The sequence below is a fragment of the Rattus norvegicus genome, chromosome 1 (assembly GCF_036323735.1).
Source record: "Rattus norvegicus strain BN/NHsdMcwi chromosome 1, GRCr8, whole genome shotgun sequence".
NCBI classification, from domain to species: Eukaryota; Metazoa; Chordata; class Mammalia; order Rodentia; family Muridae; genus Rattus; species Rattus norvegicus.
The window spans coordinates 217,641,046-217,666,128 of record NC_086019.1 but is presented as its reverse complement, the minus strand read 5'-3'; the positions used below and the strand labels follow the sequence as shown (position 1 = coordinate 217,666,128).

The 25,083-nt window shown below is 39.8% G+C and overlaps 1 protein-coding gene across 1 annotated transcript; it reads right to left on the bottom strand.

The window, feature by feature from the left end:
- Positions 1–3,546: 3,546 nt before the first annotated feature.
- Positions 3,547–23,366, bottom strand: Ms4a4cl1 (membrane-spanning 4-domains, subfamily A, member 4C like 1). The gene is made up of 7 exons (XM_008760276.4): positions 23,240–23,366; positions 14,018–14,177; positions 12,126–12,245; positions 9,661–9,717; positions 8,793–8,918; positions 7,094–7,195; positions 3,547–5,428 (listed from the first exon to the last, which is right to left on the bottom strand). The coding sequence occupies exons 2-7, from the start codon at positions 14,150–14,152 to the stop codon at positions 5,351–5,353; spliced, it is 618 nt and encodes a 205-aa protein (XP_008758498.2). The 5' UTR covers positions 14,153–14,177; positions 23,240–23,366; the 3' UTR covers positions 3,547–5,350.
- Between the last annotated feature and the right edge of the window lie 1,717 nt (positions 23,367–25,083).

Sequence of the window (25,083 nt, the reverse complement as noted above, 5' to 3'; positions counted from 1 at the left end):
TTGCTTTCACGTCATGCCCTGTGCCCTCATCACTGTCCCAGAACCTAGTGAATTAGTGAGGTGCAGCTGTTCTCTTGAGCTTTGACCATGGTGAAGTGTAGCCTCTTGAGGACAAGCACGCCCACATTTGTCTGCAAGAGAATTTGCTAATAAACTAGTTAAATCTGTCTACCTGACATCCCCTCACCAGTCTATTCTTCATTTCCAGGCTCTCACAATTTGAGTGTATGTAAAGACATTGAATAGGGTACAGGAGACAATGCATGTAAGACTATTATCACAAAGTCCTACAGAGTGGACATAAGAGTGGTGTTTTTGCCAAGTGACCCCACACTTCCACGCCCCATACATTCTCAGGATCAATCTTTCCTCATCTCCTAAACTAGGATTTTTGAGTTTTATTTGGAAAGGGGACTCAGGCAGTCTGAGCAAAAAGCTTATCTCCCCAGTCTGAGTTTAGTTTTGTCCTGACCTGATTCTCAGTGGTCTCGAGAGTCTGAACCTAGATCCTTAACATGAAGATAGAAGACTAATTAACAATAGCACACTGTTACTAGTCAGTTGTGACCTTCTATTTTAATCTCTCAACACCTTTTCAAGTGTTTTGGTCCTCTGCCTACTCTCTGGGAAATGTCTCTTCCTAGTTTGCATTGATTTAGACTTGCCATTTTCTCTTCTCTTTCCCAAGCCAACATGTACAATCTCTATTGGTTAATTATTTTCTCCTTGTTTAACTTTTCTCCATGATCAGCATCTGCTGCCTAATGTAATATGCTTTTCTGATTAACTCTAAGACTTTCTGGTTTTGATCCTTACTTTCCCCTTCTAAGTATGGGCATGTGGAGTTTAACTGCCTTAATTCTACCTCAAGATAATTCTTATGGTGTCTTGACCGTCTTCATTTCATAGTGATCACTCTTATAGCCATCTCAGGACAAAAGTAAAAAACTAAGTTTTAACTCATCTCTACTACTCCTCCATCATCCAGACTTCTACATTACTGCATCCATCCCCAACAGTGTTATTCATTCACTTTTATTAAAGACTCAAGCAATCAACACATCAAACTGCTGTTTACTTAACTATCCTTTAGGGTGTTAAAAGTTTGAACCAATTTCTTCTTTGGTCCTTTGATGTAGTATGTGGTGTAGCCCAGGCTGGCCTCTAACTCACTATGTAACAGAAGCTGGCCTTGTGCTGAGATTCTAGGCATACATGGCGATCTCTACCAATTGTTGGTAGTTATTTACCTACAGGTGTTATACACAATCATTCTTGTCATTCCCATTGACTACCTTCCAGCTCAAGTCTTCATCAGTTTATTCTTCATTCTTCATACGTGTCTTACCAAAGGATGTACACACTCACAGTGTCCCTGATTTTACCTATCCACCTCACTACACTGAATGATTTAATAATGTTCTCTATTACCTACTACCCACCAATTGGCAAACACCACTGAGCAACAATTGTAGTAGAGATTATACTCATGAATCAGATGATATACGTCTTTTCATAGATTTCTTTGAAAAACCCATTATTATTGAGGGTACAAATATTTCTGCATAGAATATTATGTGTCGTATACACACACACACACACACACACACACACACACACACACACACACACACATCAAAATTAGACTCTTTCTCCAGCGTGGTTCTTATACAGATTTTCTGGAACATTTTTCCATTGGTATCCTTATAGTAACAATGTTTGAAGTGTCATGTGGGGTGCCGTTACTGTCACAGCAGGATTTGATGGTAGCACTACAAGAACCTGTGAAATGAATACACATACACATATGTATACATACACATACATATATACATATATATGAGTGAGAGAGGCAGACAGAAATATACATAATGAGAAAGAGAGAGAGGAAGAGAGAGAGAGAGTTTAATATGTGAGTATGATGGCTATATATCACATACAAGTATAGTTACTGATGATTCTAAAAAGAACTAAGAGCCAAATATAGTAATATTATGTAAGTTCCATTAAATTCTTGGTATACCTCCACCTTTTTATTTTGTTTTAGTTTTTTTTTTGTGTGTGGTTGTATACAGACAATAGAAGATCACATGTATTTCCATGACTTTCTAGAAAGAATGAGTAAGATTGTGACACAAAACAAGAAAACAGGAGTAGATTCTGGAACTACTCAGAAACAATTTTTGAGATATATTTTCTCTGGCTTGTGTGTGAAATTTCCCATTTAAACCAGCCCACTGTTTATCTTCTAGAACAAAGCATCCACATTGATCCCTATGCTTTGTAGAACCACAGTCACCCCTCTAGGGAGATAGAGGGGCTCCAACAGGATATAAACGCTGTTATCTCATATCATATTTTGGTATTAACATGAGACAGAAAAGTCTTCTAGCCTGCCTTGCTATGGGCTAAGCATCTTGTCATCTAGGGATAAGATCAGAATTGTGTTTTCTTCAAGTGTACTTTCAGAGTAAGAGTGCAGACAGGAAAAAAAAAATTGAATGAATTCTTTACAGCTTTAGGAAATGCAACCTTGTAGCTGTAGTAAAAATGCTTCCCTTTCCTCTACTTACTTTTTCTGTATTCTATTCTCTTGTTAAGGAAAGAAGAAAAATCCCAAATGCTTCAAATGGAGAAGGAAAATGCAGTGTTTCACAATAACATTAGTCTTGCTCATAATGTCTGTGGTTTATTGGGCAAGAGGAAAGATGCAGCTGTGGTTACAGCCTGGCCACTGCTGTGTGCTGTGACCAGATTCAGAGAACAAAGGGTTGAGAGCCTAGCATAAGCACTTTCATTACCTGACTGGGACATCCCATCCATAGCTGATACTCACGTCCTGTCATGAGAACAAGGAAGCAACAGAACAAAGAACAAAGAGCTGCATGGAAGGAAACCAAGAACTGAGTGAATTATTGCAGTCTTTGTGAGTGTGACCCAGTACCAACAGGAAGCACTTCTGTGGGCTTGTCTGATCCTATCTATGGGTGGGTATTTGAGTAACCCCAATGAGCAAAAATGTTTGTTTCATGTTGTATGGTTTTTGTTTTATTTGAAACAGCTTCAGATCAATCATTTTCTTATTGGTACTGGTCTTGAACCAATTGCATTTTTGTCTTATGTATTATTTTTTAAGTTTTTTACATGTATTTTTGGCATTTTGTGTGTTTTTGTACTATGTGTGTATGTGCCCAACTTGTTGGCCTGTGCCTGTCAGAAGAGGGCATTGGATCCCCTGGAATCTGAGTTAGGAATGCTGTGAGTTACAATGTGGGCACTGAGAGCTAAAACCAGGTCCTGTCCAAGAGCAACAAGTGCTCTGAACTTCGGAGCCATCTCTCCAATCCCATTTGCTATGTTTTTAATGTTTTATTTATGAGAACTGTCTTGATGCAGCTATAGTAAAAGTTAATTTAAGGCAATAACTTAAATCTAAGGAAATAGGATGATATTGGTAAGTTTTCGGTTCCTGGAACAAATCAATACCTGCAGCTGTACCCTGGATGCTTGGGATTATGCAAATAATTTAAACCATGCTATGCCAAATTAATGCAAGCTCTAGATTTATTCTATAATGAATAATTAACATCGACACATACTTATAATTAATTTATCTAAGAATCTACTGACAATTATTTCTCTTTGGGTAATTTAGGCTGATAGCAGAGTCTTTAGATATTGCTTTTAACCAGAAAGGTAATGTGAACATTCAACTGCAAGGCAGTGTAACCTTCAAAGCAAACAAAGTGACTTAGTTTCACAAGTTAGGCCTCTTATCTGAAAGATTCAGTAATCTCTCAAAAGAGCATGACTCTCCTTGGAACTGAGCGTCCAGAGACATGAACCTGTAGATGAGATTACAGCTTCAAACCACAGTGATAAGTGATTTTTAGGTCATATGCAATATATACACATATAGGTATGTGTATTCTCTATAATTTCCATATCCATACTATACATATACTCTGTACATACAGAGAGATGCACTAAATTTATATATATATATATATATATATATATATATGTATACACACACGGGTATAGATTTATGAATATGTGTGTGTATTCAATAATCAGATATTTTAATTTCAGCCACTTTTATTGTAATTTTCTCTTTATCAATGAAGTATACACTACTGTTATTATATGATGAGCACAAAGTGATTAAAATTGGTTGCTACCATTAGTGCTTTAACACACCTGTTGTCCTACATACTTTATGTGTCTGTTCAAGATCATGAGCAGCTAAATCTACTTATTTAGCAAAAGCCCCAATTAAGATGTGAACTCCCACATGAAACTCAAGAAGCATGACCAAAATGCGAACTCTTCACTCCTCCTTTAAAGGGGAACAAGAATACCCTTGGCAGGGAATAGGGAGGCAAAGATTAAAACAGAGTCAGAAGGAACATCCATTCAGAGCCTGCCCCACCTGTGGCCCATACATATACAGCCACCCAATTAGATAAGATGGATGAAGCAAAGAAGTGCAGGCCGACAGGAACCGGATGTAGATCGCTCCTGAGAGACACAGCCAGAATACAGTAAATACAGAGGTGAATGCCAGCAGCAAACCACTGAACTGAGAATAGAACCCCCACTGAAGGAATCAGAGAAAGGACTGAAAGAGCTTGAAGGGGCTCGAGACCCCATATGAACAACAATGCCAAGCAACCAGAGCTTCCAGGGACTAAGCCACTACCTAAAGACTATACATGGACTGACCCTGGACTCTGACCTCATAGGTAGCAATGAATATCCTAGTAAGAGCACCAGTGGAAGGGGAAGCCCTGGGTCCTGCTAAGACTGAACCCCCAGTGAACTAGACTGTGGGGGGGAGGGCGGGAATGGGGGGAGGGTGGTGAGGGGAACACCCATATAGAATGGGAAGGGGAGTGGTTGGGGGATGTTTCCTGGAAACGGGGAAAGGGAATAACAATTGAAATGTAAATAAGAAATACCCAATTTAATAAAGATGGAGAAAAAAAAAAGATGTGAACTCCACTCTTCATTCTTTCCAGACCTCACTTCTGTAACACAAGTTTTCTTTTCAATTTGCATTGAAAACTTCTTTGCTAATGCATTGCCCCTTGTAATTCCAATGAATGGAGGATGTTAAAGTTTTATTGATCTAGTAATTGCTTGATTTACATATTTTCAGTATGTCTAATATCCTCCCCCCCCCAAAAGCCAGTGAAATGAAGTGTTAATTTCCCAGGGAAATGCTTGCATACACACACACACACACACACACACACACACACACACACACACACACACATCAAAATTAGACTCTTTCTCCAGGGTGGTTCTTATACAGATTTTCTGGAACATTTTTCCATTGGTATCCTTATGGTAACAATGTTTGAAGTGTCATGGGGGGTGCCGTCACTGTCACAGCAGGATTTGATGGTACCACTACAAGAACCTGTAAAATGAATCAAAGAGTCATTGAGTCACCCAGTATAGTCACAGCTTCCATTTCCTTACTCCATAGTGTCACTTTTACTAGTGTCTATACTGTCACTACAGAGTTGAACACATCAAACTGAGTGGTTTCTGGGCCACTCTTGGATCATCCAGTATTGCAGAACTAGGACAGCCATCCTATGGCAGAGACTGAGCAACGTAGCTGGTGTCCGCAGCTTCATCTTAGAGCATCAGTCTTCTGTGTCAATGGTTCACTTGAAGCAAAGTGTCACAAAGAGCGACAGTGGCATTCTTCCAAATGAGTCTGCTCCTGCCGACATAGCACATCCACCTTAACATGGTGGCCTTGAATGAAGTTCTGTACACATGTCAGGGACCCAGAATGGCAGAAGCATCATGACACATGGAAATATATTCTGTCCTTCACAATCAAGGGACAAAGGGCAGCAGTGGAATGAAGAAGATGTAAATACTTAAGATGTTCATGTGCCTAGGTCACTGCTTTTGTGGGTTGATACACAAGGGGACAGCAGGGACAGCTCTAGGGAGCAGTTGCTGGGTTATACTAGCTTCCTATATGAGCTCTGAAGTAGCTTATCTGGCATACTGTATTCATGGTCTACTTCCTGGGTATTTATCTCCTCTTACTTATTTTCTTCCTCTTGCATATGAGGCTTTCTTCTCCTTGTGTGACCTTCTTCCTACTCCTTGTTCAAGATCACCTGCAGCTCTACTTGGGTTAAGACAATGGCCATGTGTGCACAAACGGAAAGTTTCTGAGAAATCACATCCTAATCAACCCTATGAACACAGTTTGAACACGAGAATGGGGACTAGAAAAGAAGAATTAGAGTGGAGGGAGTGGGGCTGGATTTGATTAGAGCTCATTATATGTAGGTAGGCCATTCCTAAACAACAGCTACAGAAGATTACAAGGTAAAAGAAACCAGTACACAGAGGAAAACTCTAAAGTCTTCTTCGCTTGGATTTCATCTAAGGAATCAGCATCCAGGTTGAGGTTGTGGGACAGTGAGTCCCCCAGATACAAACAAAAAGTTCTGAGTCTATAATGGTCCTATAAAAGCTGCTTCATTCTGTGGCTGGATGCCCTTCAGGCTCTCTCTGCAGCTCACTAGTCCACTTCCATTCTTAGGACTGCTTTTGTTTTATTGATAAACTGTCTCCATTTCTTACATGATCCCCTGGTAAAGTCCTTTGCTCTGGAACACAAGAATCTAAAATTTACTGACTTCTGAACTCAGAGCTGTGACTTGGCCCTCCTAAATATGTTTTCAGACTTTCTGGGCTTTTGCATTCTTTCTCTCCATCTTCCCTCTGCCTAGAGGATAAAGGGATTTTTAGCTTTTCTATTCTGTTTTGTAGTGTTTGTTTTAATTTACCTACCTCAAACTGTCCTAAGAGTGTCCTTGAGCTTCCTTCTGAGTCTGGCTTTAAAGTCTGTTACTAATGCAACTAAGAAACCCAAAGGGAACCTCAGTTTTTCTGCTCACAGAGCCTCTTAAGACTGAGCAGGGGACATGACAAAGCTGTTGAAGGCCTTGATTGAGGAAAGTAAGAGACAAAGAAGGTGTGTCCTTGTAAGGTGCTAGATTTGTGTGGCTGATTACAGAGCAATAGAGACCTACTAAGAACTGATACTCACCTCACTGGAGTTACAACAGGAAGCATTACATCCAAATGCAGAGATGGACACAGCAATGCAGAATTCTAGTATATTTAAAATTAACATCAAAACATCCAAAGCCTAAAAAAAGATTCACATAAAGGAATGTAAAGAATGGAGATTACATGTTTGAAATATGCCCTCCTACCTCTGACTACTATGCCGAAAGGAGGAAGGGCCTATCCAGGTGTTTGGAAATGCCGCTTTTGACATAGCCCAAAACAAAGACAAGTTATTGGTCTCCTGAATGTCACTTATTTTCTTACTTTCTTTTTTACTAATAACAATTATCAGAGACCCCCTAAATCTAGCCTGATGTGCTCCATGCTATATACATGGAGAAAATAATGTCATTTCATCCTTGAAGATAATAGTCTTTCAGGTATTTTTTTTTTATCCAAACCTCAGGATGGTGTTAGCATGGTTTACAGTGAGAATATAGGTTGTTTATTAGATAATATAAGGCAGAATATCTTTTCTTCCCCATCTTTATTAAATTAGGTATTTCTTATTTACATTTCAATTGTTATTACCTTTCCCGGTTTCCAGGCCAACATCCCCCTAACCCCTCCCCCTCCCCTTCTATATGGGTGTTCCCCTCCCTATCCTCCCCCCATTACCGCCCTCCCCCCAACAATCCCATTCACTGGGGGTTCAGTCTTAGCAGGACCCAGGGCTTCCCCTTCCACTGGTGCTCTTACTAGGCTATTCATTGCTACCTATGAGGTCAGAGTCCAGGGTCAGTCCATGTATAGTCTTTAGGTAGTGGCTTAGTCCCTGGAAGCTCTGGATGGTTGGCATTGTTGTTCATATGGGGTCTCAAGCCCCTTCAAGCTCTTTCAGTCCTTTCTCTGATTGAGAGGGTGGTTTTGAACCCAAGGGTAGCCTAGGCTACATAGCAACACTTCAATCTACCTAAATATCAATCACACATACTGAAAACAGCAACAAAGATAAAACAAAGGTAGATTTTCAACATAAGAGCAGATGTGTAATGTGTTTGTAATATACTACTTTAAGCTATAGGAATGGTTGTTTTTCTTGATCATTTTGCCCGATCATTGAAAATTCCATGTGGCAATTCCAGGTAGCAGGCACTCTTTCTGCGCATTCTTACAAAGAACTTACTCCTTGAAACCTGTTTTGCAAAAATTATAAGCTATTATACATTCTATCTTTTTTTCCCAAGTGGATCAGCACCTCCAACCATTAGGAACTTGGGTTTATTTTGGATCTCTCTGGTGCACCAACTGAAGATCAGACAGACAGCCACAGGTCCTTGTGGCTGAGAACTAGTCACATTAGTGATTTCCTTTGCACTTAGTTACAGATAGAAGAAAAATAATGAGGTTTCACTTGATCCCTAAATAAATATTGATCTACGTGCCTATCATTTCAACATCCTAAAACTTATTTTCTCTTCCGATTCTCTTTTCTTTTTTCCCAATAATTTATGTTTTATTCACTTTACATCACAATCACAGCCACTTCTCTCCTCCTTTCCAATGTACAAATATTTCCCGCCATTATCCCTCCCCTTCTTCTTAGAGGAAGTGACTTCCCCTTGGGCACTCCCCTCAAATTGATTTTATTTATCACAGTGTGGACTGTTGCTTTTGCAAGAGTCAGTGAGCCCTTGCCTGGACTTTGGCATCCTACCACTGGAGTGAATACTTACATTTACGATTGGATGCGCATAAAAACGGGAAGAATATGCACCCACAACGACACTGATGATACTAATAATGCTTACAGCTGCAGCCACCACAGAGATGATCGCGTTCAGACTTAGACTGCTGATGACCTAGAAAGGAATGGGGATCAGTTACCAACGGCGTACTTTGTATAGCTCCACCAATATTTGTTGTAAACCATTTCATCCTCTTTTTGCCGAAAAGTAAGCTTTGTGTCTTTTCTTATAGTAGCTTAACTTCAATCCCTTGCCAAAATAAAAACATAATAACTGTTATTCCTAAGACCAACTTCTCCAGATGATTTTCAAGGACACAAGATGCTCTTCAGATTTGCTCTTCCACATCTTTGACACGTTGTCTAGAGAGCCTGTCTGTCACTTTCCACCACACTGTGCTGCAAATGCCTAACCGCCCTTGTGTAGATGCTGATGGCCATGTCCCTCTTGCATATTTCCTCCTATGCTGCAGATGTAGCCCCACAATCCCCTACGCATGGTTCATTTAAATAGACTTTATTGTGAGAAGTAAAATGACTCAGCAAACTGGAACTGAGCTGCGTGTTAGTGGTCAGAGTTGGCGGGCTGAAATGGAAGCTTTGAAAGTCGACATTTCTTCCCCAAATTCATTGCACCAGGGCCAAGTGTCTCCCAGCAACCGCCTTGACATGATATCCATCAGACAACGATGCGACTGATTATGAACCAATTGCTCAGCTACACTTTTGAAAGTCAGGTCCTTCTAAACTCATAGCCATGGCTTTAGGAAGATAGAGTCAACCCCCTCACAGCTTAGCAGAATGCACAGTTGATGAAATTGCTCCCCTTTGATAGCCAAATAAACCAAAATACATACCAGGCTCTTTGTCGTTTTCACTCCTGCTGCAATTGACAGGGATCCGGAGATAATGAACTGGTCAGGAGGGGAAATATCCAGGTTAAAAATCTTTAAATACTTGTTATAAATTGTAGCATTCTCACCCTTACTTCTGAAGCAACTGGGTCCAGTAAAGTGACCGACTGTCTAAAAAGCAGCAGTTTTCTATGTCACCCACCTTCCCCATACCCATAATCTTGTTACGTAGTTCTGGTTGTCCTAGAGCTTGCTACATAAACCAGGACAGGCTTGTGCTTGGAGTGACTTTCCTATTTATACTTCCTGAGTGAAGAGATTATAAGCAGACGCCATTAAATGTGTGTGCAATTTTTAATAATGATTTCTGTATTCTTCCAGAGGAATAAGCCACGGTCCCTCTTTGCTGTACTTTTTCCCATTAAAATCTGTGACTGGAATGATCATTTTTCTAACTACACTGACAAAGCTGTCTGAAGTCTCTTACTCTGAAGATATTTATTTAATATTAGGGTACTTTGAAATTAGATTCGATAGAGTTGAAAAGAAACAGAGGACTTTTTAAAAATTTAAATCAATAGGGTAATTTCACACACTTTTATTAAGGTTTTAAAAATAATTCAACTCTCATCTAATCAAAATTTTTAAGAGCAACAAAGACTAAAGCCCTTCAATCCTTATAACAAGATTTTGCCATCGTAACACTAAACTGAAGAAGTTTGGCAAACAAAAATGAAATTATCCATGTTGAAAATTCATATTGGAAGCTGTAAATAAAATAATGGTAGCAAATTAAATTATATATTAGATGATGACTAGAATAATGTAGCTCATTTGAGTCTGCCAATTTGGCCATTATTTTCAATTTAATCAAAAATGACACTGTCGATTTGATTGAAGTGACCTCTTTAGACTATTCAGCCTAATATATGGATGTCTGGATTTGCTTTCCAAATTTTAGTTTAGAAGATTAAAAGTTAACAGGGTGTCACGCGAACCACAGCATTGAAACTAAAGTCAAGATATTGATGAGAGGCTGCGGGGTTAGATGTTAGTCCTTTGCTCCCCATGCAGGCCTGAAGCCTTGAATTGGATCTTCCATCATGAACTATGGGAGTTGGCTTCCAAGATGGTATCGAGTAGGAAATAAAGATTGAAACAGATATACACAGTGAGGAGATAAATGAGATTCTGAGTTCTTGTTCATAGAGTGAATACATCTTGAGAAAATTAACCTTCCTTGGCCTCATTTTGTTTTTCATTTATACAGTGAAGATAAAGGCAAATTTCTCAGATGCTGTAGTGATTGGTTGAGGAGGAACATTACACACACACACACACACACACACACACACACACACACAGGTGTGTGTGTGTGTGTGTGTGTGATGTTTAAGTGCAATGTAAGCAATTACTGATATTATTGGTGGTATCATCAATTTCATTATTATTATCATTTTTATTATTATTATGGATATATGAAGTGTCATGCAACTTTGAAAAGTATGGGAGCCTGAGGCATTCTTCAAATATTAAACACCTGTCATAAAATAAGAAGGGAAAATTAAAGTACCAGGTCAACTAAATAAGTAAATTTTCTCATTCTCCAGTTCATCAATAAATAGAAACCTTGCAACACTTGAATAAGACTCTAAACTATAAAATAACCAGTAACTAAGGTTATGCATTTTATTTTCCACTTGTCAGTTCATACCATATAGGTCAGAAAATAGGTTTGATTTTTATATTTAATTGACACTCTCAACTCTAAAAAAGAATTCTCAAGCTTCTTTATAGAAGAGAGTTTTTTAACTTTCAAAATTCTTATTTAAATATGATTAGTAATTTTCTTAAAATGTGAAACTAAATTTATCTACAGTTCTCCTATTCTCCTAAGCATTTATTGAGATTTGATCCACCAGATGCTTTTAATCACCTGCCCAGCTTTGTCCCCTCTTCTTTACCAACAACACCCTGGTTTCATTCATTCTTTCATGATGTCAGAGTTTTGTGATCCTTTGCTAGCTAGAGAAGTAGATCTCAATTTCCCCAAGTCAATGACAACAAGCCAGTTATCCTTAGTTTGAGGCTATACTTGTAAAAGTTTTATGAGCAGTGAAACAGATAATGTCAACAAGTCATATTGCTCTTTCTAACCAACCCTAGAATTGACTAGCCATGAACTTCTGAGGAAACCATTTGTGTCAATGTTTAACCCTTCTGGGAGTACATGGCTACATGACATCACAATATATCTTAAATGACATATTAAATAAACAGTCCACCTATCTTATATGAATGGCACGTGGACATTGCAATGTGAACAAGGAAATACTGAATATGGTTTAAGTATGCTGTTCTCAAACTTACAGTCTACTTGAAAGAGTTGAAAGACACTCTCACCCAAAGTTAGTATAGTCACAATAGGGTGATATTACCTCCAGTTACAAAAGACTGTGTGTACTCACCATTATTGGTCCCCAAATTGGGGCCAGTAAGATCACTGAAAAGGGTCGTTCAACAAATGTAGGTATCATCATTATTATTCCTAAGCTGAGGTTTATGAGAGCAATCATAACTTGTACCACCTAGAAACAAAAATATAAAAACATCATCACCACAAAAATGATGCCCATGCTGAGTACTATCAAGCCACTAAGTTACCTCCACCAACTCCTTTCATAATTCATGGATAAATTTGAAATATTATTCTTTTGTCCATTGTCTTCATATATGGATGAGATGTACTAACTTATAAATCATCCCTTAGACACCCCCCCTCTCTCTCTCTCTCTCTCACACACACACACACACACACACACACACACACACACACACACACACACTTCAGTAATTTCAATCTTAGTGGGAATTTGTGAAGTTCTTTCCAGAGATGCTTTTATGATGCCCCTGATGCACCTCTACCTCTGTTGCTGTCCTTTGTCACATGCACACATAAGAAAGACTCATGAATGAGACAGAAATTATACCAGCAAGAAGGATTTTGAGGAAATAAAGCTAGATACAGAATGAGGAAAATATGAAGGGCATACATGATCTTTTTTGGGCTTGGACTTTGAGGAAGAAATGTGCATATGGTGACCCAACAATGGGGAAATCTGAGTATAATTTCTCCTGTAATAAAGACTCAATGAAAATAAAAACAACATATGAAGATGTGGTGGAGGAAATAAGAACGATCCGTACAGGGGAATAAACGAGTCTATATATAAAGACCGAAAAAGAAATAGTAATGTATTTATTATTCTATATCTGTGTATACGCAAAAATAATACTTAAAGAAGAAGAAGTCACACATTTGAAAGGGAGGAGACAGCTTGGGAGTGTTGTTGGGATAAAATGCAGGGGTGATGTGTGATCAGATTTTAATTATTTTTTTAAAAAGAAAAAGGATAGATCTAAAATGAGTTAGTCTACTACACTTTGGTTTTTGGAGTCCTCACCCAAAAAGATCAGAATTTAATCCTAAGGAAAAATTAAAAATAGAATGAAAATCACTAGAATTCCAAACAGGGAATCAATGGAAACAAAGCTTAAAAATCAAAGGTTAATTTTTCTTTAAAGACAAATTAAACCAACTACTTGATAGCAAGCTAACTGAGAGGACAAGTGGTTAACACTTCCAGGGACCATTCAGGGGATAGGATATGTGGGAAACCCAAGAGACGAGGCCAACTGACTCAACAATGTAGAGGAAACAGAGAGTTCCTTAAGAATACCATGCACCAAACCTCAGAAAAAGACTTAGCCACAAGTGTCAGGAGACAGAGTAATTTGAGCTGGACAGGTGTGGTGCAGGCCTTTTAATCCCAGTGCTTAGGAGGCAGAGGCAGGCAGACAGACCCTTTTGATATTTAAGGCCAACCTGGTCTACAGCCTGTGTTCCGGGACAACAAGGGCCACAAAGAGAAACAGTGTCTCAAAAGACTAAAAACAAAACAAAACAAAAACCACCCCCAACAAACAAAAACAAACAAATGAACATTAAAAAATAATTTGAAAAGATTAACTACTACTTGATATTATTATTTATTTTACATTAATATTAAAAATATCAATAAACTAATAGAACACAAAGCACTAAACTCAGAGTTCCCATCACTGGGAGTGTATATAACTCTATCTCCCCCTTAATTTTACTGTAGAGGTAAAACTGCTCTCAATTTAAAATATTTTATTGATATTTTTAACAGATGCATTTGAAAATCAAATGCTATTACCTCCAGGTTGTGCTGATGTACCATGAAGCTACTGAAAGAGAGCATGGGTGTCTGCTTTTTATTTAAATAATTTATATATTTATAAAATGACTCTCCCCTGAGATCCAAAGATGTCTTACCCCTAGGACTTTGGGTTCCCCCTTCAGGAATGTCTCTTTGTTCTCGTTCCACCTTTGTGATTTTATAACAGATGGCTCCAAGGGCTGAGTTCCTCCAGGAACCACTGCCATGGTTGTCTGCGCCAGTCCTTGCATGGTTTCCAGGGCAGAAGACACAGTACTGAAATAAGAATAAAATTTTGAATGAACTTCTGGAGATAATTCAATGCCAGGCTCATACTTAAGGGTAAATTGCAAAGGAAATCCTCTTATGTTATAATCAAGAATTGACAAATGGGACCTCATAAAATTGCAAAGCTTCTGTAAAGCAAAGGACATTGTCAATAGGACAAAATGGCAACCAACAGATTGGGAAAGATCTTTACCAATCCTACATCCAATTGAAGACTAATATCCAATATATAAAGAACTCAACAAGTTAGACTCCAGAGAATCAAATAACCCTATTTAAAAATGGGGTACTGAGCTAAACAAAAAATTCAAAACTGAGGAATATCAAATGGCTGAGAAGCACCTAAAAAAATGTTCAACATCCTTAGTCATCAGGGAAATGCTATTCAAAACAACTGGGAGATTCTACCTCACACCAGTCAGAATGGCTAAGATCAAAAACTCAGGTGACAACAGATGCTGGTGAGGATGTGGAGAAAGAGGAACACTCCTCCACTGTTGGTGGGATGGCAAGCTGGTACACCCACTCTGGAAATCGGTCTGGAGGTTCCTCAGAAAATTGGACATAGTACTACGTGAAAACCCAGCTATACCACTCCTGAGCATATACCCAAATGATGCTCCAACATATAACAAGGACACATGCTCCACTATGTTCATAGCAGCCTTATTTATAATAGCCAGAAGCTGGAAAGCACCCAGATGTCCTTCAACAGAAGAATAGATACAGAAAGTTTGGTACATTAACACAATGGAGTACTACTCAGCTATTAAAAACAATGACCTCATGATATTCTTAGGCAAATGGATGAAACTAAATATCATCCTGAGTGAAGTAACCAATCACAAAAAAGCCACTCATGATATGTACTCACTGATAAGTGGGTATTAGCCCAAATCTCAGAATACCCAATTTACACACCACATGAAGCTCATAAAGAAAAACAAAAGTATAAATGCTTCAGTACTTCTTAGATGGGGGAATAAAATACTCACAGGAGGAAATTATGGAGACATAGTATGGAACAGAGACTGAAAAAAGGCCATCCAGAGACTGCCACAAATGGGGATCCATCTCACGTGCACTCACCAAACCCAGTCCCTACTACTGAGAATGCTACAAAGTGCATGCTGACAGGAGCATGATATAACTGTCTCCTGAGAGGCTCTACCAGAGCCTGACAAACACAGAGTCGGATGCTCACAGCCAACCATTGGACTGAGAACGGTGTCCCCAATGGAAGAGTTAGAGAAAGGACTGAGGTATCTGAAGAGGTTTGCAACCCCATAAGAAGCACAACAATATCAACCAACCGGACACCCCAGAGCTCCCAGGGACTAAACCATCAACCAGGGAGTACACATGGACAGACCCACGGCTCCAGCTGCATATATACCAGGGGATGGCCTTTTCAGGCATCAGTGGGAAGAGAGACCCTTGATCCTGTGAAGGCGCAATGCTCCAGTTCAGGAAAATGCCAGGGCGGGGTGGCAGGTGGGAGTGGGTAGGTGGGTGGATGGGGAAGGTGGGGGAGCACCTTCATAGAGGCAGGGGTTGGGGGGATGGGATAGGGGGTTTCTGTTGTGAAACTAGGAAAGATGATAACATTTCCTAGGGTATTCTACCCTCTCTGGTCTCTTTGAGCACCACACATGCATGTGGCAAAAAGACATACATGCAGACAAAACACCTATACACAAAAAAGTTTGAATAATCTGGAGTTTTCTCCTAGCTTTCATTAACATGGGAATTCCTGGTTCCTAACATTCTTTGGATCATTTTGACTTCATCTGTGAAGGGTGCATTGTGCACAGTTGCTACCAATCTTCTTTCTGATCTGCACACTGCTAAGTTTTCTCAGTGTCTTCCATTGATGAACATCTGTATCAGAGGCTTCAGCTCGTGGCCTTTGAGTCCTAGTTTAGGTTACAGTCATCCTAAGAGCAGACTAATCATAATATGCTGGGTACGCAGTCTCCAACTTTTGTATGTCCTCCAAATTCTGCATGGAGCAGATATTGTCTTAACTCATGGATTTTCAGAATGATATGTAGGTGACAGAGATTAATAACATAGGTTATTAAGAGTATGTGAAATGATTAAATAATCAGTCAATAATTTAAATATCACTTTCAGATTTTTGATACCTTGAGGATAGAGAAAAATTAGATATTAAAACAACTTCATACAGTGCTCAATCAAGGCCTTCTTTAAGACTTTATCTTTTCTTTTACTTTATTTTAAAAATATTCTTTACTTTATTTTTGAGAATACTATACTTGAATAGTGTATTTCATCATTTCCATCCCACACTATCCTCTCTTCAACTTTTCTTGTGATGTCTTTCTTTCAGATTCACATCCATTTCCCTCTAAGTATTATTATTAGATATGCATATGATTTAATGCATATACACAGGCACACAATGTTGTGTCCATTTAATGACGCTTGTATGTAAATGTGTTTAGGAATGAGCACTTAGGATTGAATAATCCATCAGGGAGCTCCTTGCTGGACAAGTCAGGAATTGCATATAGCTTTCATCGAAGGGTGAACAGGCAAGATATTCTTGAGGGTACAACAGTGGCACTTATTATCTTTTTTTTTTAACTTGAGTATTTCTTATTTACATTTCAAGTGTTATTCCCTTTCCCGGTTTCCGGGCCAACATCCCCCTAATCCCTCCCTCTCCCCTTCTTTATGGGTGTTCCCCTCCCCATCCTCCCCCCACTGCCACCCTCCCCCCAACAATCACGTTCAGTCTTAGCAGGACCCAGGGCTTCCCCTTACACTGGTGCTCTTACTAGGTTATTCATTGCTACCTATGAGGTCAGAGTCCAGGGTCAGTCCATGTATAGTCTTTGGGTAGTGGCTTAGTCCCTGGAAGCTCTGGTTGGTTGGCATTGTTGTTCATATGGGGTCTCGAGCCCCTTCGAGCTCTTCCAGTTCTTTCTCTGATTCCTTCAACGGGGGTCCTATTCTCAGTTCAGTGGTTTGCTGCTGGCATTCGCCTCTGTATTTGTTGTATTCTTGCTGTGTCTCTCAGGAGAGATCTACATGCAGTTCCTGTCTGCCTGCACTTCTTTGCTTCATCCATCTAGTCTATATGGGTGGCTGTATATTTATGGGCCACAAGTGGGGCAGGCTCTGAATGGGTGTTCCTTCTGTGTCTGTTTTAATCTTTGCCTCTCTATTCCCTGCCAAGGGTATTCTTGTTCCCCTTTTAAAGAAGGAGTGAAGCATTCACATTTTGATCATCCATCTTGAGTTTCATTTGTTCTAGGCATCTAGGGTAATTCAAGCATTTGGGCTAATAGCCACTTATCAATGAGTGCATACCATGTGTGTTTCTCTGTGATTGGGTTACCTCACTCAGGATGATATTTTCCAGTTCCAACCATTTGCCTACAAATTTCATAAAGTCGTTGTTTTTGATAGCTGAGTAATATTCCATTGTGTAGATGTACCATATTTTCTGTATCCATTCCTCTGTTGAAGGGCATCTGGGTTCTTTCCAGCTTCTGGCTATTATAAATAAGGCTGCAATGAACATAGTGGAGCACATGTCTTTTTTATATGTTGAGGCATCTTTTGGAAATATGCCCAAGAGAGGTATAGCTGGATCCTCAGGCAGTTCAATGTCCAATTTTCTGAGGAACCTCCAGACTGATTTCCAGAATGGTTGTACCAATCTGCAATCCCACCAACAATGGAGGAGTGTTCCTCTTTCTCCACATCCTCACCAGCATTTGCTGTCCCCTGAGTTTTTGATCTTAGCCATTCTCACTGGTGTGAGGTGAAATCTCAGGGTTGTTTTGATTTGCATTTCCCTTATGACTAAAGATGTTGAACATTTCTTTAGGTGTTTCTCAGCCATTCGGCATTCCTCAGCTGTGAATTCTTTGTTTAGCTCTGAGGTACTTATTATCTTGAGGGTAGCCAAGAGATGTCCAAATGGCTTTAAAGACACAACAGGAGAAAATCCATGCTTTGTACCTAGCCACCTTCCTGTGACCCTGGAGGAAAAACAATTTCTGCCACTTTAACAAGCCTTTATCTTTTCCCTGTCCAAAACATACCTCCTAAGGTACAGTTAACTGTGCACAATCCTCAGTCAAAAACAGAGGAGTGTGTGCAGTGAAAGGTGATCTCATTTTTTACCTAGATGTCCTATATTCATCCAGTCAGTTAAAAGCCATCATGCTGAAGCCTAAGAAACCAAATTCCTGCCCCTACCTACTTCAACAATGCCTGCCCTCTGTGTCTGAGGAGGGCCAAGCTCTGGGGAACACTCCCACCCCCAAGAGTTTTTGTTCAGAGCTCCTGGCCACCCCACACTTGGCACCTCTCTTGCCTTAGATTTGCATAATTCTTCTAGCACCTTTTAAGTCAAAAAGGCTGTGATATGAATCTCTGAAAAAACACATAACCACTTCCTACTTTTTCTATACAAACCGTTAACTGATTTTTGATTCCTCAACCAAGGCAAGTATAATTATTGTGAAATATACTCAAAAGGAGTGGATCCCGTTAGCAGAGTTTTTATTCCCCTAGAAAATAACATTGCTTATTGCGATGATAAGTTTGGAGATTTCCTTTTGGTAAAACTCTGTCAAAGGAAATAAACAAAATACTATGATATTTAAAAATGTTGTATGACCAATTTTTGTTTATTAAGTATTAATAAAAAGCAAAACTTAAAACCAAATAAAGTCAACATATAAAAATATAACCCATTATATTTCAACTATTAAGCATAAAAAATAAAACTAAAAAACGAGACATACCAACATAACAAACATACAATACTAAAGATTTAACATACTCAGACCAATGTCATTTAGATGGCCTTTCCAATCTCTTTGAAAAAATTCACACACTGTAGTTACATGTGTTTTCCCAGAGACGTGTTTTTCTAGAGAACTGTGTATGAAGATTTTGAATGTATTGTGTGCACAGGAAACTCTACTGTCAGAGACTTGCCATGAATTCATAATTACTACACAGCAACAATGAATACAGTGCTTTTCTGGGTCTAAGAAGCATCCAGTTTCAAGGAAAAAGTTTATTCTCTAAGACAAACTTAAACACAGTCATTTCTGCATGATCTCATTAGTCTACTGAACCTAAGATTCCCCACATAAAATCAAACCACCTTAATATTACTTTGATAAAATATTTGATGTTTGGATATTATAAAGAAGGTGAATTTATTTAACCCATTATTAGGTGGTACAACAAAAAAACATGACCACAAAATTTGACAGCTCTGGTTAAGGTTATCCGGCTAAGTCACACCATAGCACAGGTAATACTGGAAATGAAGAGGTTACTGTTGCATGGAGAAATAGAACGAGTGATCAAGGCCCAAAGTGATCTTGATATTACAATCTATCCTCATATGAAGTAACCACGGTCACATAACACTACATGAATCCCTTCTAAGAGCAAGGCTTCCATGACCTAAGCACCTGCCTAGAGTCATGGTTCTCAACCTTCCTAATGCAGCAAAACTTTATAGAGGTCCTCATGCTGTGGTGAACGCCCCCAAACATAAAGTTTATTTCTTTCTTTTTCATAAATGCAATTTTGCTATTGTTGTAAGCCATGATGTAAATAACCGTATTTTCAAATCGTCTTAGGTGACTCCTGTGAGAAGGTCCTTCGATGCCTAAGGGGGTCTCCCCTGACAGGTTGAGAACTGTTGTCTTAGGAGTACTGTCACTTCAGCATTTTTATATTGGAATCGAAGCTTCCATCACATGATTCCTTGGGGATCAAACTTCATTTGCATTACTCAATAAACATTTCTTAGGTGAAGTTTACATTAATGAATCACAATATAGGTCATAGAAAAGATGATGAAAAATTATTCATAATCTGTCCTCCCCTAGAAGCTTGATAAACTCAGAAATTAGGAACAAATTTAGGGAAATCCTAGGCGATTCAGTGAGCTAATAAGGAAGCTCGCCATCAGAATCTTGGGTCATCTGTTCTCTGCCTGGTAAATCAGAGCCTCCTGAGAGCTCAGAGGTCACCAGTGAAGACAAACATGGAATGGACAGGAGCTTAATGGAGATGGGAGCATCTGGAAGGAGAGCTGATGAGGTGAGCAAAAGACATCACAGTGGAGGGGAGTGAGATGATGGAGGGAAACCTGCACATCTAAGCAAGTAGTAATCTCATCCACAATTTGATTTGTGAAAGATATTCACAGACAGGGCTGTGGGTTGTGCACAATGCAGTGACTTTGGGTCTAGATAATCAGAAATGCAGAATCTGTGAAGCTTCTTCAGCCATGTTAGTGTTAGCAGTAAGTGAAGCTGTCATAGTGGTCCGCTGTAAGAAGCACTCATAGGAGTGGTAGCAACATTGATAACTTGGTACTCAATAGGGTTTTGTGATTCTATTCTTCTTAGTTTTCTCTATGCTGCTGAGACTAGATAAGGGGTCTTTCATGGTTTAAGATCCAACAACATACACAGGTAGTCACAGCAGTGGTGGCTTCCAAAGTACATATTCCCAGAGCATCTGCAGAATTAGAGAACCTGGTTCTTCATCTAGAATCAATCAGAGTATTCTCACCTGGCATGTACACTGCATTCTTTCTCCATTGTGATACAGACTGTACACATAGCATGAGACTCTGGAGGATGCCAGAGGACCCGGTGTCGGGGTGAAGAGCACTGATATAATTCTGACTTTGGTTAAGATATCAAACACCAGTATGCCTATCAAAGTTGAGGCAGGATCCATGGAGAGGTAGATGCAATTATAATTTAGGTTCTTGAGCTAAGAGGGTGTAGAGTAAATGAGTCCCAGTTGTTGAAACACCATCAGCAATGACCCTGAATCTTGATATCATTGGATGGAAAGAAAGCATGAAATTGTTCAGACATTTTCCCAATGTGTATATTTGTATGTATGTATGTATTATGTATGTATGTATGTATTATGTATGTATGTATGTGAAGATTTTTGGAGCTTTGCTCCATCCACCAATGTATGTATGTATGTATGCATGTATGCATGTATGTATATAATATGTGAAGTTGTTGGAACTTGTTGAAACTTTCTTCATCTACCAACTGCCACACGCATTCAGTTTCACTGTTCCCTCAAAGGGTCCCTTTCAGTTTCGACTTCTCAACAAAGCTTGTGAGAGCCTGTGTAACTGCTCACTGGGTCCCACGCCCATGCATGCTCTCTACATGGGAGTCAATCCCAGGAAATGTTGCCCCTGTGATCTATAATTATTCTTATGTTATTTGTGCTTCTTATAGGTCTGGAGAAGCTTTCAAAGATAAGGTATAACATTTGTTTTACAATCTTAGGAATGCCAATGGCTTTTAAAAAACAGACAAGGCTTTTGCTTACACATGTAAGACTTTAAAAATGGTATTTGGCTCTTAGGCATGTACCCAGAAGATACCACACCATGCCACAGGGTCGTGTGTTCCATTATGTTTATAGCAGCCTTATTTGTGATAGCCAGAAGCTAGAAACAACCCAAATGTTCCAAAATGGAAGAATGGATAAAGAAAACGTGGTTTCTTTACACAATGGAATACTATTCAGCTAGCAAGAATGAGGACACTGTGAGTTTTGCAGACAAATGAATGAAACTAGAAAATATAATCCAGTGTGAAGTAACTCAATCCCAAAAGGGCATGCATGGTATGTACTCACGAATAAGTGAATATTAACCCTGAAAGTACAGAATACCCAGAATACAGTCCACAGAACTCAAGAAATTTAACAAGCTGAAGGCCCTAAGTAAGGATGCCTCAATTCCACTTGGGAAAGGGAGAAGAAAGCATCATGGGAGGCAGATGGAGGGAGGGACCTGAGTGGGAAAGTGGATAAGGAAGTGAAAAGGAGAACATGGTCAGGTACTGGGGTGGTGGTGGGGAATCAGGAGTGAAACCCTGAGGGCCAGCAGAAATAATGGAATCAGGCAACCTCGGGAGGTATAATGTGTGTGAGTGGGGGGGGGGATGAGGGGGGTCTAGAATGTACTAGAGACCTAGCAGATGAGAAAACATCAGGACTCAAAGGTAATCTTAGATGAGATTACTAACATCAGGGAGAGGGAACTTGTAGAGTCCACCACCAGTAGAAAGACAGAACATCAAGTGGAGGAACGGGGTTGCCATCTCACAGTCAAAATCTCTAACACAGAATTGTCCCTATCTAAAAGAACTGCAGGGACAAAAATGAAGAAGAAACTGAGGGAAAGGAGATCCAGTGACTGGCCCAAGATGACATTCAGTTTAAGGCCTGACACTATTACTGATACTATGGTGTGTTTACAGACAGGAGCTAAGCATGGTGACCCACTGAAGCAGCTGAAAGAGTCAGATGCAGACACATCCAACCAATGGAAAGAAGCCAGGGACCCCTGTGAATTAGAGAAAGGCTGGGCTGGAAGAAGTAGGAGGAGGGTAACCCCATAGAAAGACCAGCAGTCTCAATTAATCTGGACCCCTGAGATCTCTCAGACACGGAGTTTCTAACCAGGCAGCATACAAAAGCTGAGATGAGACCCTGGACACATATACAGAAGAGGACTGCCTGTTCTGACCTCAGTGAGAGATGTTGGACCTAACACTTGATAGACTTGAGGCCCCAGGGAGTGGGGAGTTCTGGTGGGGTGGGGATGGGGTAGAGACATCCTCTTAGAGATGGAGGAGGAGAAATTGGATTAGGAACTTTTGGAGGGTGGACAGGGAGGCAGATAATGACTGGAATGTAAGAAAAGTAAATAATAATAATAAATGGTGTTTGGCTTTCAATATATCACACTTCATTGGCATTCCCTATAATCACCAAGGATAGGCCATTGTAGAGAGCATATCAAATTTTAAAGATTCAAATATTAAAATCACAAAATAAGAATTATAAATATTCATCTGCTGATCATATTTTAAGCCATGCTTTATATGTTATTAATCATAAAATATTACAAAACAAAAGTCTTTTCTTTAAAAAACTTGTTTTCAATAAAATTTACTCTTCAACCCCTAATAAAATAAAAAAGATGTACTAACCAGACAATGAAAAGGATCAGATGTCAGATGGTTTATTCCAAGAGAAGCGTTGCTTGTGTGTTTTCACAGGACAGCGATTCACCTTTGTAGATGCCAGACTGGTTGATTGTGACAGGACTTCCCCCCAATGACTCAGGAAGAAACGTTTGCTTCTGACATTTCCTTCCCACCCACCTCAGCCCTCACAAATGAGTGGATGTGTACTGTGAGGATTCAAAGTAGAAATTACTGTTTTTATATAAAAGTTGAGACTTGCTGTTCTTTTTTAGAAAATTATCTTTAATCTTTTTTTTACAGTTCAGTTGTTGTCCCCCTCCCAGTCATCCCTCTGACAGTTCCTCATCCCATTCCTCCTCCCCTGCCTCCAAGAGGATGTCTCCACCCAACCGAACCCCACCTCGCCAGTTCTCCCCACTCCCTGGGACCTCAAGTCTCTCAAAGGTTAGATGCATCTTCTCTTACTGAGGCCAGATCAGGCAATCCTCTGCTATATATGTCAGGGTCCTCAGACTAACTAGTGTATGCTGCCTGGTTGGTGGCTCAGTTTCTGAGAGATCTCAGGGATCCAGGTTTATTGAGACTTCTGGTCTTCCTATGGAGTCACCCTACTCCTCAACTTCTTCCAGCCTTTCCCTAATTCAAGCACAGGGGGGCCCTGGCTTCTTTCCATTGGTTGGGTGTAAGTATCTGCTTCTGTCTCAGTTGGCTATTTGATGGGCCTCTGAGAGGACAGCCATGCTAGGTTCCTGTCCATAAGTACATCCTAGCATCAGTAATAGCATCATAGCTCAGAACCTCCCCTTGAGATGGGTCCCAATTTGGATGAGTCACTGCAGTCTCTTTCCTTTCCCTCAGTCCCCTCTCCAATTTTGTCCCTGCAGTTGTTTTAAACAGGGACGATTCTGTGTTAGAGGTTTTCACTGTGGGATGGCAACCCTATCCCTCCACCTGATGCCCTGTCTTTCTCCTGGAGGGGGACTTTACAAGTTCCTTTTCCCCACTGTTAGGAATTTCATCTATGGTCCCTCCCTTTGAGTCCTGAGAGTCCCTCACCTCCCAGGTCTCCGGAATATTCTAGAGAGTTCCACTTCCTGAGGTTGCCTGATTCCATTATTTCTGCTGGCCCTCAGAGCTTCACTTCTGTTTTCCACCCTAATACCTGATTGTATTATGCCCCCTGTTCCCTCTCACAGCCAGGGTCCTCCCTCTGCCCCTGTGATTGATGTCTTCTCCCTCCCAAGTGGGATTAAAGTGTTCTTGTTTGGGCAATTTGACTTATTAACCTTCTTGAGTTCTGTGGATTGTATCCTGGGTATTCTTTACTCTTCAGGCTAATGTCCACTTATGTGTGACTACATACCATGCATGTCCTTTTGGCTCTGAGTTACCTCACTTAGGATGATATTTTCTAGTTCCATCCATTTGCCTGCAAAACTCATGATATCCTCTTTCTTAATAGCTGAATATTCCATTGTGTAAATGAACCATATTTTCTGTATTCACTCTTCTGTTGTGGGACCTCTGGATTGTTTCCAGCTTCTGGCTATCACAAATAAGGCTGTTATAAACATAGCAGAGCACATTCTCTGTGGTATGGTGGGCCACCTTTTGGATATAAGCCCAAGAGTACTACAGCTGGTTCTTCAGGTAGGTCTATTCACAATTTACTGAGGAATGTCTAGATTGATTTCCAGAGTAGTTGTACAACTTTGCAATCTCATCAGCAATGGAGTTCTCTGCTTTTTCCACATCCTTGCCAGAATCTGCTGTGTAAGAATGGAATCTCAGGGTCATTTTGATTTGCATTTCCTTGGTCACTAAGGACTTTGAGTGATTCTTTAAAT

What these genes read in the sequence shown, in the direction of transcription:
- Ms4a4cl1 (XM_008760276.4), bottom strand. Translation starts at nt 14,152, where the DNA reads ATGCAAGGACTGGCGCAGACAACCATGGCAGTGGTTCCTGGAGGAACT. An exon ending in CAATTTGGGGACCAATAATG is followed by an intron (nt 9,718 to 12,125) that starts GTGAGTACACAC and finishes CCTCCTGACCAG; the next exon opens with TTCATTATCTCCGGATCCCT. An exon ending in ATGCGCATCCAATCGTAAAT is followed by an intron (nt 7,196 to 8,792) that starts GTAAGTATTCAC and finishes ATCTTTTTTTAG; the next exon opens with GCTTTGGATGTTTTGATGTT.